Source organism: Salminus brasiliensis, chromosome 22, assembly GCF_030463535.1.
Source record: "Salminus brasiliensis chromosome 22, fSalBra1.hap2, whole genome shotgun sequence".
NCBI lineage: Eukaryota > Metazoa > Chordata > Actinopteri > Characiformes > Bryconidae > Salminus > Salminus brasiliensis.
This window is the reverse complement of record NC_132899.1, coordinates 18,557,671-18,572,796: the sequence shown is the minus strand read 5'-3', so window position 1 is coordinate 18,572,796 and position 15,126 is coordinate 18,557,671. Positions and strand designations below refer to the sequence as shown.

General features: G+C 40.3%; 2 protein-coding genes across 2 annotated transcripts; one reads left to right on the top strand and one right to left on the bottom strand.

The window, feature by feature from the left end:
• Window positions 1–157: 157 nt before the first annotated feature.
• prr15lb (proline rich 15 like b) lies at window positions 158–4,930 on the bottom strand. Its single transcript, XM_072667462.1, has 2 exons — window positions 4,618–4,930; window positions 158–979 (listed from the first exon to the last, which is right to left on the bottom strand). The coding sequence occupies exon 2, from the start codon at window positions 942–944 to the stop codon at window positions 627–629; it is 318 nt and encodes a 105-aa protein (XP_072523563.1). The 5' UTR covers window positions 945–979; window positions 4,618–4,930; the 3' UTR covers window positions 158–626.
• Window positions 4,931–8,440: 3,510 nt separating this feature from the next.
• cdk5rap3 (CDK5 regulatory subunit associated protein 3) lies at window positions 8,441–14,403 on the top strand. The gene is made up of 14 exons (XM_072667132.1): window positions 8,441–8,557; window positions 8,988–9,033; window positions 9,182–9,313; window positions 9,786–9,886; window positions 9,964–10,012; window positions 10,125–10,303; window positions 10,907–11,043; window positions 11,293–11,437; window positions 11,551–11,658; window positions 12,025–12,106; window positions 12,218–12,306; window positions 12,618–12,823; window positions 13,262–13,433; window positions 14,280–14,403. Exons 1-14 carry the CDS (start codon window positions 8,552–8,554, stop codon window positions 14,343–14,345), a joined length of 1,518 nt encoding a protein of 505 aa, XP_072523233.1. The 5' UTR covers window positions 8,441–8,551; the 3' UTR covers window positions 14,346–14,403.
• Window positions 14,404–15,126: the final 723 nt, after the last annotated feature.

The following is a 15,126-nucleotide window of genomic DNA, read 5'->3' as shown; positions in this document are numbered from 1 at the left end:
GTGTGTGTGTGTGTTTTCCAGGTAAACATTTAAAGGGTCAAGTGGGATTGTGCAAAGTACAATTACAGTACAAGTACAATGAAGCAAATGTCACTTAAAGTAAATATAATGTTAATATAATGTGTAGTGAAAAAACAGTAAAAACAGACATACAAGGTTTTGTGTGAAAGTGACAATATGCATATTTATCATTGTATAGTCGAACATTAAATATTGCTAGTACTGCAAATACATTATTTAATATTCACATTTCTCAACACATCACTGCTGACTGTTTTTTTGACATTTTGATTTTAACATGCACACAGTGAGCACCTAAAACCTACACTAAGCAATTTTTTGTTGATTAACTAACATTTAAAAGTACCAAATATACAAAAGGATGTGGGTTTTGAGGAGTAATGCTTGTGTGTGTGTGTGTGTGTGTGTGTGTGTGTGTATATATATGCTTCTAAAGTAGACCTGATTGGTCCTTAATCACTTTTTTGTATAAATGATAAGTCTCCTGATCTTGGAGCTGGATCAGGTGTATGTGTTGCAGCAACATTGTTCTAACCCATCATGCTAATTAACAAACCGGAGTGTATGTGTATGTTTTTATGTGTCTACTGATAGAAGAGTGGATGCTATTTCTCTACTACGTGGTTCTCGTCAGTCCTGTTGTACTCAGGGAAAATACTGGGATTTTCACCCAGGGTGGCTCGGATCTTCTTCTTCTCCTTGAAGCGGCCGGAGTGCGAGACTTTGACATGGCGACCTTTGTTGGCAGACTTATCCACAATCTTCTCCAGCCTGGCATCTAGCTGGCTGTCAGTGTTATCAGTGTAGGAGAGGTCTTTATTGCCAGTGTTACTTCCATATTCAGCAGGGATCTCATACAGGACCTTGGACTCTGATGACTTCTTCCTCAAGAAGGTAAGCTTCCACCAGGCAGGTTCAGCCATGACACGTGAAAATGGGCAAGAGGAATACCGTGGGCCTGCAATAGACACATGTGATTTATGGCTCAGGTTTTGATCAGCATGAGTTTTGATTGCTGTATGCCTTCATCAATGCCAAAGTCTTACGTAAAATCTCAGCTGAGACATGCTTGGTTGTCTAAAGTTTGCTCTTTTAGTCTTGCACTGGTGTTACAAAGCTAATGTAGCTAAAATGAAGTGGAAATGGAGGTCTAGGTGTTGTAGCATCAGTTTAAACCTAAAAAAGCAAAATGTAGACATGAAAAATGGCCCGGCTGGGCAAAATTGTCTAAATACCATTCAGCAAATCTTTAATGCTTGTTTTGAATGCCTTTTATCTACACTCTTTAAAAATGGTAAATTAACACACATGCAAAAATGGGTAGTCTAAACCCATGCTGAGGTTAATGAATTTGGTAAAATAATGGCAGTCAGGGGTAACTTGTAGAACTGCACTGAAACCTTTTAAGTGTATCCATCTGTGTCATTCTGTGCTGTCATTGATTTACTGTTGTTAAATTAAACAGAAAACAATGTATTAGTAACTCAATGTAGAATGTAGCCAAGTGTGTCTCATCAAGGAAAGCACCGTTTGTGTTACCTTCCATAACAGCCACTGGGTTGTCTTATTACCACACCTTATATGTGTGGTAATTACAGTCTGTGTCAGAGCTATACTGTGTTCTTGCTGCCTGACACAAAATGTGTTGTCATTCAGCACACCGTTCAGGTGGACAATGACTTAGCATGAAGTAGGTGACAATGAAGGCCACCTTCTTCGAATAGACCACCCGTATGCGGTAATACGGTCAGCCCTCTCCTCATTTCAGTGATTAGAAGAGAACAGAAGAGGACACTTGATTCTCTCGCTTAACTGTTGAATTAATGATCAGCACCAGTGGATCTTCTGTCTCTCCCTTGAGATCTGAGATGTGCTAAAAATACACACACAGTCTTGCATTTTCTGTGTTCACTGTCACAGTCATGCCCCTTTCAAATGTGAGGCAGGCCTTTACAGGTCAGGTCATTGTTAAGACTCCATGTATGCGTCTGTGTGATATTAACCAGTGTAAACATGGCAGGCTCACAAACACAGCCGTAGGATGGTAACAATAGCAGAGGACAGATAAAGGGATGGTTCTGCGTCTCCTTCTTTGCCAGAAACCAGGGTGTGTCTATGAGTCACTAAGCAACTTTCTGTCCGATAACATAATGCACTGAATGGTCATGGATTCATTATCAGTCGGACAGTTGGCCATCATGGTTTTTATTGGATGAGAGTTTAGATTATTTTCAATGTGCAGTAAAGAGCGGGCTGCCATGTGAATTTGTTGTATGGCAGTTTTGTTTAAGTACGTTTTTATATTGAGTTGGTTTCAAGCCTACTGTGTGGCTTGAGGAACAGAGCACCCCTCCCTTCAGTATAATGACCGATAACTAACCTCTAATAAATGAATGAGTGCAATAGACAATAACACAATACCATGTATCCCAGGTGAAAAAACAACTTCTAACTTGAGTAATTGGGCAAATTACCAAACAACAGCTAATCTCACATGGTATTGACATATGTAGAGGAGCAGTTATGGTTTTAGTCATCTATGAAAATGATATGCAAAGCCACATATCTGGGCTATCAGTGTAAAAAACACTGATATTGCAATAAATACAAAAACAATATACTATACCTTTCAGTGTAAGAGCATGTTAATCATTCCTAAAGCTCTCCTGCTGGAGCCTTAATATATACAGTTACCCTCCAATACCTAGTTTATCTCATTACACCTTCATTAAAGTAAATCAGGTGAGCTGCAGGTAGAACTCATCAAATGAATACAGTGGCTGGAGTTCACAGTGAAGCCAACAACCAATACTGTGTTCCTTTAACTGTGTTCTTCTACCTAACATATCAATTACTACACTACAAAGTGAAAAAGTCTTGTTATCTTTTCAGTATTTTTTCAGTATGTTTATTTGTATCTATTCTAGTGTTTAGTGTTCTAGTGTTCTTAAGTCAGTCATTCTCCAAATGTTTCATTTTTGTCCATCAAACACTGGCCGTTTATTTGCTCAGCCACATTGTCTTACGTCTGAATAGTTCCAAGTAATGACAAACGCATTGCGTAAGAGAGACACTCCACAACGCCATGCCACTGGTCTCCTGCCCTTACATAATGAGCAGGGCTCATTTACTTAATGCAACAGTTCTACTAGAACCAACACCTTCAAACAATTGCCTGTCCTTAATTGCACTTATTTCTGACCCACTAATCTTCGGATCTCCTGGAGAGTGTCTTCTTTCACTCAGAGAAGTCATTGGTTTTGTATTCCTGAGAAGGGCAACAAGTTCCTGACGTTGGCTGGAGTACAGTAAGCTGGCTAAAGAACAGTAACTAATGTGAGTGTGAGGAACACTCAGTGTAGATTACACTTGGTACATTGGTCGGTGATAGCCTCATGCATTTTTGGAATAAGCTGTTGGTTCTCTAGAATTATGTCTGCTAATACAACACTATTTAGTGTCTGATTAACCTATTAAACTGCTTCTGGACTTGTGCCTGACAACACATAACCAGCCCCTGCACTGACTCGTCCTCACACTTTGTTTAGTAAGTTATTCTATTTTGTCTGAGCAGCTTTAAAGATCACAGACAAGGTTCTCTGTGGCCTCTCTAAACTTTGACAATCAATAACCAAGTTCAAAGCCTGTCTGTGAAGCAGTGTTTGAACAGGAGAAAGGTTAGCCCAAGGGCAGCCGGGCCTAGCAATCTGCGGTGCGGTTAGAGTGGTGTTCTGTTTGCTCGAAGGGCTGAGCTTTTATGCCGCGTAACATCCCTCTCACCTGGGACTGGGGCAGAGATTGGCATGCTGGTGCTGTGCGTCCACACCGGAAGCCTATTGCATTTCTGTTTCTCTGACTAAGCTGTTCCATTCCTTTAAGAGCAAAGCGGTCATCCATGACCACTTTGCTACAACGGCTGGTGTCCCACGCTTCTCTTTTTCATTTGACTTAAAATGTTGATAGCATCTGGCTCTTCCTGCACAGCACAATCCACTGAAATGAAGATTTTAATCTACTCAAATAAAGATGGTCAGAACATAATCTACTCGTGTCAAAAGTTGAATAAATGTTGTGTTTTAATTCAGTTGAAGGTGGTTGCCTGCAACAACAGGAATGGAGCATCTACACAGTGCATAATTGAACAGGATAAGTGCAAAATTCAGTGAAAGGAAAGGACCATATCAAAAAATATACATATGTATAATATATATATCTATTATATGTATTTCTTTTGGCACATTAATTTAGCAGCGGCAATAGGTTATTCTTCATCTATAATGACAATGTATGTAATGCTAGCTATTAGTGATGTACACATGCAACAGCATGTCCTATATGCCATATATACACTTAAAATAATGCTTCTTATGCATTATTAGACAAAAATGGTCCCTTAAACTCATCGATAGAGTGTTTCTTCAGGGAACCAAAAGTGGTTCTTCTATGGGATTTTGGCACCTTCATTTTAAATAGTGTAGAAAATCTGATGGCCTACAACTAACTATATGTATATACCTCTAGATCCATCTATGCCTATATCTATATGACTATATAACTATATCTATTTAGAGTGGTTTTAATCGTTTTAAGATTTACCTGATTCAAAGGTAGTCCTGTTTCAGATGAATGGATGTCCACATAAAGTCAGAAGTTTGCTGCTGCCCTGATCATCTACCAGCTGTTTCCTGTCTTTTCTTTTCCAGTGCACGGTTTCTCTGTCAAGAACTTTGAAGGTTGTCTCTCTGTCTTCTTCTCCTTCCTTAATCAATCTCACTGTGATTGAATGCTTTCATTTGGTGCTCAAGTCCTGACATGATCTGCCAGATATACACTCACACACACACAAACACACACATGCACACAGACTAGCCTACGCAGCCTCACACAAGTGTTGCAGTCCAAGCTGAACATTAGGGACAGCCCTCAGCAACTTGAGTAAATGTTACAGCCATGTGAGTCAAAGGGGGAGGGCTGCATCCAACAAACTGAGCCAATCCTACGGGACTGTGATGTGGACTTCAGATTGGCATAGTAAATGAAAAGGGTGCTTAACCATGGGAATCCAAAGCACTTTTAAAAGTTTCTGTTGATTAACTGTCTGTCATCAGGTAGTCTGCACCGGGGGGTCTTACTTTGCACTTGCACTCAGGGTTGATTGGTTGCTGCTACGCTTATTTTTCTCCCTGCTCTGTCTCCAGCACCCAGAGAGAGGGGGAAAAAACCCCAACAACAACAGTGTAGTTCTTTGAACATAATTCTCCACTTTGGTCTGTTTTGAACTGTTTTGGTTGGAGTAAGTTTGACATCTCACATTACAGAAGAGACACAAAGCAGTGCAGACTTTAAAGGGCCTTCAAAGCAGCTGATGTGTGCAACGTATGTGCAAATACAGGTCTTGATCTCAACTGTGAGTTTTCCTACCAAGCTATGCAGCAACCGTTGTGCTTTTTCAGAAGCGTGTGAGGAGAGCAAACATTGCTTGAGCCACTCGATTCTTCAAACATAACCATAAAATGGAACAACATTTTTAATACCGTTTAAGGCTCATTTTGTGATTAAGAAGAAAATCTCATAAATATGCACCTCATATCATACGAAAAAAGGAAAGAAAGAAAAGAAAGGAAAATGCCAACTAACCACTTAAGACAAAGGCTGTTTGAGGATTATCATAAACCCCATTACTTTCTGCCAAAGCTCGTGAATAATTCAGCCTCATTCATGGTTTGTTTTGCGAGGCCTTCACAGTGCTGGCATGATGTGGGAGAAATCACAGGCAGATAATGGATCTCCAACTCTGATAAGAGAGTGTTTGCCTCCTCTCGCCTTCAAATGTATAGAAACAGAGCATCATTGGTTGCTCCGCTTAACTGTTCCAGCCCTTGTGCCTCATGAGACACAGTGAGAATTTCATCATTTTGGGATTCAAATTGTGATTTCTGCACTAAATACAATGCGTTAGGTCTCTGAACAGCTCTTTCACTCAGCTCATATTCAGAATAGACAGCAAAGTTCACCTCTACAGACAGCAGATGTATCAAAAGATTCAATACGCTAAATGTTGTACAGGTAAAACCACACCAACAAATAGGCTGGCAGGCACAGCACAGGAGACCAAATATCCCTTTGTGAGCTTGACATAATAAAGACAGGACATAGGTTTACACTGTGTCCCATGAGCGACAGTGTGTCTGCATGATTTGAATGGACTGAGTCAAACAAAACAATAAGGAAAGAAGAAAGAGGCAATGGATACTCCTGCACACGGCAAACCTAAGGGCCTGTTTAAATTCTTGACTACGCTAAGCTCATTAGCCTTGCACAAAGCCGTAATTAATACAGACAATACCAGAGTTCAAGCACAGACATGCCCAACATATCAAGGCTTCACAAAAATATTTACCACAGAAGGATTTTTGGAAGGAACTACACTTGCCAAATATACCCCCCTCATGCTATTCGCCATCGTTTAAACCCTTTCTGTTATTCATTCAGATTTTGGTCATTGTTTTTTTATCATTAATCAACCGATACATATTTATTCCATTTATCCGCTCTAGTGTTGATGTTTAGAGATATACTGTATCTGCAGAATAGAATCTGTATCTGTATCTATAGAATCTGATATGCCTTCTGACGGTCATGGGATTAGACCTCTGGAAATGCCTGTGGTTTCAAAAAAGCTGCAGCTACATTAAAAAATGCAAGCACACAAAAACCCAAAACACCAACCTCTCTCATTCAAACACAGGCTAAGAGAAAGCCAAGTATGTCATTTACAAACAAACAGTGTACAGTAAGAAGGGGATTATTCACTCTAAATGCAAAGACAAAAGAGTGAAGTTCACATTTACTTATTAAACTTGAGTCAAATATTAGAGGTTCAAGCCAACCATACTATTAGTACCTTTGATCACAAAGTGGCCTGTCTGTAATGATTTCCTAACAGCTTGTGTCACTGTCCAAAATGCTTGGAGGACGATGCCACCTTGTGGACAGTTTAGCTTGTAAAATAAGCAATTAGAACATTTCTCATTTCACAATCTGATATGTTAACTGCATTTCCTCCATTTGCAAAAAGATCACCACCACACATCATATCGGCACATCTCAAAGCAGCTGGCACACCATCCGACACATTGTACAACAGTTGGTACACCAACAGGGACCTCTCAAAGCAGCCGGCACACCAACCGGCACATCTTACAGCAAATGGCACATCATACCAACACATCCTTTCTGCCATATCTAACAGCAGCCGGCACATCTAGCAGCAGCCGGCACATCAACTGGCACGTCTTAAAGCAGCTGGCACACCATCCAGCACATCTTACTACAGCCTGCACAGCTGCCACTCTAACGGGCACATCTCAAACAAGCCGGCACACCAACTGCCACAACCTAAAGCAGCCGGCACATCAACCGGCACATCCTAAAGCAGTCAGCACATCAACCGGCACATCCTAAAGCAGCCGGCACAACAACCGGCACATCTCAAATAAGCCGGCACACCAACTGCCACATACCTAAGCAGCCGGCACATCATTTTTCAGCAGCCGGCTGAAACAGTGTGTTGTTTTCTGATTTATTTTGCATTTTTACGCACGGCGCGCGCTTGTACCCTAAAGTCCTAAAGCGCGTTTTGTGCGTTTTTAGGCGTTTTTACGTGCCTGGCTCATTTCGAGGCGTGAGGTAGGTTTTTATGTACCGTGCGCAAAACAAGGTAAAGACTGTCCATTTAATAATACAGGCTTCACCACCTATACGAAACTCTAGTAATGTAAATAATTCTATTATTTTAATGATAGAAGTACAATGCTTTAACTATGTATACACAGATATGTAAACTAGACATGTGTTTCAGTGTATTTTATAAACAAAACGATTATATATCTTTACAGAAACCAAAATGAGCTATGAATTTAAGCACAGTTCACATATCTGAAAAATTTGCAGATTAAAATTGTCAGAAAAAAAAACCCGGCAAAAATTGAGACACAATATATATTGTAAAAATAACAAAAAAAAAACAGCTTATTAAGTGTAACGGGTCAAGTTTGCCAATCAGACTGCTAGTCTGTAAATGCAAATAATATAACTAGCCAATAAAACCCCAGGGGGGAATTCAGCTAGCAGTCCCCCAGTACTATTAGACTATATTTAAAATGACCCTTTAGGAACTAAACATGCGTTGTGGTGAGAGCATTTTTTTTTTTTTTATCTTTATTTATTCATCCGAACTATTATTTTGTGGCAAAATATAATAGTCTTTTATTTTGACAAGTGTAAGGAACTGCACCAGACCACCTCTGACTTCGCTCACAGCGGAGACCCCCTCAGTATCGCTGTTGCCCATTGGTGTATTGTAGAAAGGGACGTATGAAGTCGCTCTCTGATTGGCTACATGTGGAAGACGTGTCAGTAGCAATGTAAACGAAAGCTGCGTTTATATCAGGTCTTAAGAACGTGATGGACATGTAGCTTATTTTACAGCTGTTATTAAAAAACAGAAATACAAGAAACCAAGGATATCATGGAGGTAACGTGCGAATAAGTTCACTTTGTGTCTGTACATTTTATTTTTTCTATATAGCTGTTTGCGAGCCTCACAAAGCTCAAACAACTTGTCTGCAGGCCAAACGCAGGGGTCTAAGTAGCTAGCGAACTGAGTTCATGGTTAACAGTTAGTCCTGTAAAAAAGATCAGAGACTATTGCATTGATGAATACTCAGTCTGACCCCTCTGTCTCCATCTGGCTCATACACGATCATCCATATTCAGTCCAGTTCTGTTAATGACAGCCTGCTGTCATCCCTGCATAGGTGTCAGTAACAAACCCTCTGTCATTTACACTGACAGATTTAGATTTACACTAAATGCTGAGGACTTCTATTTATTTGTACAGCACAGAGTCTTATTTAATCTTATATTTCAGTGTAAACACAGTTTCTTGTCATTGATACTTGCAGAATATCCAGAGTCTCCCTATTGACATTCAAACCAGTAAACTTTTGGGTAAGATCTCAACTTTTTTTATTTGTAAATTAAAAATTATTGTAAACGTATGAACCTGTTCTCTAATCCAGTAGAAAACACATGCAATCTGTGAAAACTAGTAGATTTTTAATGTGCTGCTGCTGGGTTGCTCCCTTCGACTTTTCAGACTGGTTGGTGGATAGGAGACACTCTTCTCTGAAATGGCAGAGTTCAGTAATGGCCATCAGAGAGAAGATTAATGCTGCTATCCAGGATATGCCAGAGAATGAGGAGATCAGACAGCTGCTCTCAGGTTCATGTAAGTGACATTCATGCTTGATTTGTCCTTTTTGTTTAAACTGTTGGTTTTAGGGATGGAAGAGATGGGATGTGTCCATCTTCCATGTGTCGATCATTAAACTATGGAAATGTATATACAATGGGAATTAGGACTATGTCTAAATGAATTAGCATTATAAAAATATTTTTAGGGGATTACAAAAGCAGGAAGATAAATAAAATGTATCTTTAGTACAGTGGTCAAGCATCACCTAAAAAATCTACTCTTTCTGTGTTGAAATGTAATTGTAATCGGAGTAAAAATGTTATTAATACATTTTTAAAATATCAGTCAAATGTTACTAATATGTTTATGATGTATTCTGTTATACCTAATGTTAGCCAGTAAGCCTTAAATGCCATGTGATAAAAAAAAAATGTTAGTGACTCAAATCTGCATTTGAATAAATGTCTTCTGTGTTTTAATGCTTTCGGTTTTTTTTCTCATCCAGATATTCACTATTATCACTGTCTAAGGATAGTTGAAATACTGAAAGGAACAGAAGCCTCTTCAAAAAATATTTTTGGCAGATATTCATCACAAAGGATGAAGGTGACTATGTGGTTCTCGCTGCACATGTATGTATAAACTTTTTATTATGCTAATTTTGTCTTTGGCATTGTCAACAGGACTGGCAGGAAATAATATCCCTGTATGAGAAAGACAATGCTTATCTAGGTAGGACATGATTAAGGGAATTGTCCCATATTTGACATTTTCTAGGCATACTTTGAGAACTGGTGTAAACAATCATTTTTATGTGACATGATATGTTGCTCTGTGTGTCCAGCGGAACTAGCCAGCCTGTTAAGCCGCAATGTGAGTTATGAGGGTCCTGCTCTGAGGAAGCAAGTGGCTAAAGCCCAACAGCTGCAGCAGGAGCTGAGCAGACGAGAGCTGGAGTGCCAGAGTGGGGCTGCAGACATGAGGGAGCGCTATTATGCGGCCTGCAAGCAGTATGGCATTGCGGTGAGCATCCACTAGATGTACTTTTGTCTGAGAAACTGTAGAATAGCAGCAGGTAAGCGCAAAGGCAGGCATGGATAAGGGACATTCTGCTGGGTTTAAGCATTTGTTTTCATGTGATGTTTAGGTGTCCAGTTTCAAGGAGCATGTAAATCTGCACAATAACAAAAATGGCTCTGTTTAATTGCTATGTAATTGAATACAAAACACACGGTTGCATAGTTGATCGCTTTTTATGAACGATAGCAGGCTAATTGGCTTCGCTGAGCCTTCTTCAGGGTAAGAGGCTGAGAAAAGCACAGTAATAACCAAAGACAGGAACGACTTGTCTTCAGTCTGTTTGAGCTTCAAGTATGGCTTGGCTTTTAATTTTCAAGATTAAAAGTGTCATTGACTTTAATTTCTGGAGGAGTGGTGTTGAGTACAGGTTATTTTATGCGTGTTACACAGCCATAGACAGTTATAACGAATTGTCAGATGCTAGATATTTTCAGGTTTAATAGGGGTGTTGGATCAGGTAAATGACCAAACTGTGCTGAGCTCTAATCTTCCAAGACCAGAGCTAATGACTCCTTGCTATGCATTGACCTGAGTATTTTTTTTCAGGGGGAAAATGTGGCAAGAGAGTTGCAGGCACTGGTTAAGGATTTACCCACAGTACTGGAGAATACCGGCAGACAGGCCCTCTGTCTGGAGGGAGCCATACAGCTGTACACAGCTTTCACAAACTTTGTCTGTGACTGGTGAGTTCCATAGCTAGGACCCTTGAGAATGAACACTCAACGCAAACCATGCATGTATAAACCATGCATTTTCTAACAGTTTTTTTTCTTGGTACATGAACTGCTTGGTCCTCACGTTGGCTATCATAATGATTTTACTCAACGAACACAAGGATAGCGCTAAAAACAATGGTTCTAGTGGCAGGTCAGTGTTTACTCACTACAACAAACCATCATAAGAAGCAATATAGTGTGCTTGTATGTCCTCAGGTCTGAGCCAGTTTTACCTATGTTGTCGTTCGTTCAACGGAAAGGAAACACAACAGTGTACGAATGGAGGACAGGAAGTGCACCAACGGTTATTGAGAGACCTGTGGTGGAGGAACTGCCATCTGACACAGTCACAGAGGAAACAGTGAGTTAGGCATTAAAGATTTGCTTTTGAACTGAAGTACCGAAGTCTATTACTTGTAATCCAAAATAAATGTGTGTTCAGACATTTGTGTGTGTAACTTATGCTCAATACAGATTGACTGGGGTGACTTGAGCAGTGGGGCAGGTGCTGAAGAGGTGAATTTTGGGATCACAGTAGAGGACGGTGTGGACTGGGGCATCAGCCTTGAGTCTGGGAAAGAGGTAAGAATACAAATAAGTGTAAGCACCTACCTATTTTCCTCCATTTGTTTAGTCCTTGATGAAGATCAGTTTAGGGTGTATTTTAACACCTGCACTTTTTGCGATCAGACGTACTGCATGTACTGCACAGAAATTTAGTCCAGAACTAGTCTGGAACGCAGGACCTTCTTCCTGTGTTTACTTTCATGCTCCCAACCACAGCAGGTCTGACCAATAAGTGGAGAGAACACATGGTTTATTGTAAGGCATTTTGGTGCGTTTTTGCATGTGAAAATAAACCAAACCAGGGGGAAAATGTTCCAAGTTTACAAACTCGTTGATCGAAGATATTGTTTTGAAGATTTTTCTTTTATTGATCAATTTAAGGACACAGGTGCTGGTGGCATTGACTGGGGAGAATCGGATACTGCCACCGTGGAAATCGAAGTTGTTGATGCAGGCACCAACTGTAAATAAGGCATTTATGTATTTAATAGTTACATAATGTTGATGCCATCTTTATTTTTTTCATCCTTCTCATGTTGTAATGAGACACTAATCACCCTGCTTGGATTTGCAGGCCCTGAAGGTGTTGCCAGAGGTGAGGATGCACTCTCTCTGCTTGAGAATCCAGAGACGCGCAGCCAGTTTATTGATGAATTAATGGAGGTACTTTAGCTTTGAATACTATGAAACCATTTGATCTCTAAAATTTAACAGTTTTGAATTTCTTACCATTTTGTACATACATCTGAAATTTAAATAATTAAAATGATGACATTTTTATTATTTTTGTTGCAGCCACAGTAACTCATTTTTGGCTGCATTGCTTGGTCTCTGTTAAAATTATGACTTGTGAATCCCTTCAGACGGTGAAACTTGTGAATCGCTTCCTCTCTGCTGGAACTGTAGAGACAGTTGTATTTGAGTGTGTCTGTCTTGGAGTCTGACTCCTCTTGTGTCTGTGCTCGGCTGGCTAGTTGGAGTTGTTCCTGTGCCAGAGGCTGAGTGAGATGAGTGAGGAGGGGGATATGGTGGCCATGAGCCAGTTCCAGCTGGCTCCCTCTGTCATCCAGGCACAGACAACCCAGCGTGTGCAGGCCACACTGGCAGATGTGCGCCGCCTCCTGGAAGGGCTGACCTCGCTTCGCATGCAGCATCTGTTCATGATCCAGGCGTCGCCACGGTGACTGCTCATATACATGCTTACAATTTCTCTCTTCCCTTAGAAATCTGCTTGGTCACCTGTTTAGACTTTGGATGATAACATGAGGACAGAATGCAAATAGGAAATCTGATCAAATGGTTTTCCCCTGTCAGTCATGGGGAAATGGGATTGGTTTTCTGGTTTCAGTCACAGAGAACCACTAGCAGTGGTTAAAATGTGTTTTTCCAGTTCTGATTCACCTGGGGCAACTCTTTAGCTAACTAGAATTCCCCTCATGAATGGAATCAGGTGTGTTGGAGCTGACAAAACGTGAATCTGTGCTGGGTAATGAATTTCCACATCTGGAATTTAGAAGCACTGATCTAGCAAGTGGTAGTTTTGTTTCATATAAGTGTGCATGTAGGATTGTCAGCAATAAGTCTTGCTGAAAGATAATGAAAAATGGCTGTGTTTCAGCTATGTGGAGCGTGTGTCTGACATGCTGAGGCAGAAGCTGAAACAGGCTGATATCCTGGTTCTGAAATGTGCTTCTCTGGCTGAGCGGAGGCAGGAAGCTCTGGAGGAACAGGCCAAGCTGGAGCCACGCATCGACCTGCTGGCTGCTCGAACGAAAGAACTACAAAAACTGGTACTGTGACCTATAAACTAATAAGACTTTAGGTGGCCTTTTTAGATCTAGTAATATAGGGTGACCATACGTCGTCCTTTTGGGATCTAAAAAATGAATTTACTTTACCACTCATTCAGTGTACAGATTACACATGTCTTTAAGATGGCCTGTACCTACATTTACATGCAGCCACTGACCCAGCTGCTTCCCACCACAGCGTACTGACCACAGCCTAAAATGCCTAAATACAAATGTAAATAAGCATAGATTCTTGGAAAAAAAAATCAGCAAGTGTACCAAATATTCGCAAATTTCTAAAGTTTTCAAATCAATGTCACACACACACACACACACACACACACACACACACACACACACACACACACACACACACACACACACACAGTTAAATCGGACTGAAAATGTTCAGTGAAAGTGTATTTTGTTTTGGCAATTGAATATTTTGAATATGTACTTATTGACATATTGGCATGACATTTTAACTTTTTCGCTTTATTAATTTTACTTGTCAGAAACGTAATGCTTTAGAATACATTTATGTAATTTATTAGGCTTGATTAATAAATACATTTATTGTAATGTTCATTACCATAGTACCTGGGCCACGCCAGCCACAATATCTCAACCATGGTGGATACCCGTGTCTCCAATATCCTCAATTTTAAAAACTAAAATATGCTCACCCTAGCCTATATGAGTGAATCACAGAGTTACCTTCATTTGTGTGACATATCAGCATAACATAGACAAAGTAGAGACTACAAGTGCTTGTGCCCTGACAGCTATCCATACAAGAAACATGACATGTACATGTTAACATTTGTGGGGTTTTTTTCCTCACAGATTGAAGCCGACCTCTCAAAACGATATAACCAGCGCCCGGTCAACCTCATGGGTGTTCATGTGTAAACTACCAGTTCCTGAACAGCATCACTTTATGAATAAATGTTTTATTTCATTTAAGCAATTTGTGTAATTATTACTCATCAAAGCTTGTTGACCAGTTTGAATCATGTGGTACCAGCAAGCAGTGTGGCATTTGCGATCTGGCAGCAGACTTGATCAATTTTCATTCCCCTGGTTCAGATACGCGTCGCCATTGTGGATTTCACATTTTTCACAGAACACAAGTTCATAAATTTTAATATCACTTAAATGTTTTCTGTATTAAAAATGACCAACCACGCATTCAGCTGTTAATCAAATCCGGGGTTGGTGCGGGTCTTACTTCATATACATATACTGGAAAGTATTGCTGTGCTCACAGTAAACAAAGTAACAGGCAGAAGGGGTCATCTCCTGCCCATATTCTATTTAAGCAACACTCCTCCCTCAGAGCTGTGTAAAATCTCCCAGCAGCCTTTGGTGCTCCATCACTGTGTCATCTCTCTCTTGCCCCAGGGCAGGCAGAGTAATCACATGTCTGAAACACATTATGCTCACAAGATTGAGGACCTAATGGCCATTATCTTGCTGCTGTGGCGCATCCCCCCTGCATACTAGCCAAGGAATTTGCGTGAGAGTAAAGGGCACTTTCAGATTAAGGCTTGAAAATGCTCGTTGCAAATAATGCCAGTGTTGTTTTCTGCATGAAGTTTTGGTTATGTGACTCCTCCGGTCTTATCTAGGTCACATTCAACAAAAACATATTTATTAGCCTTAACCTCTCATCTGCTATTTCACTGTTATT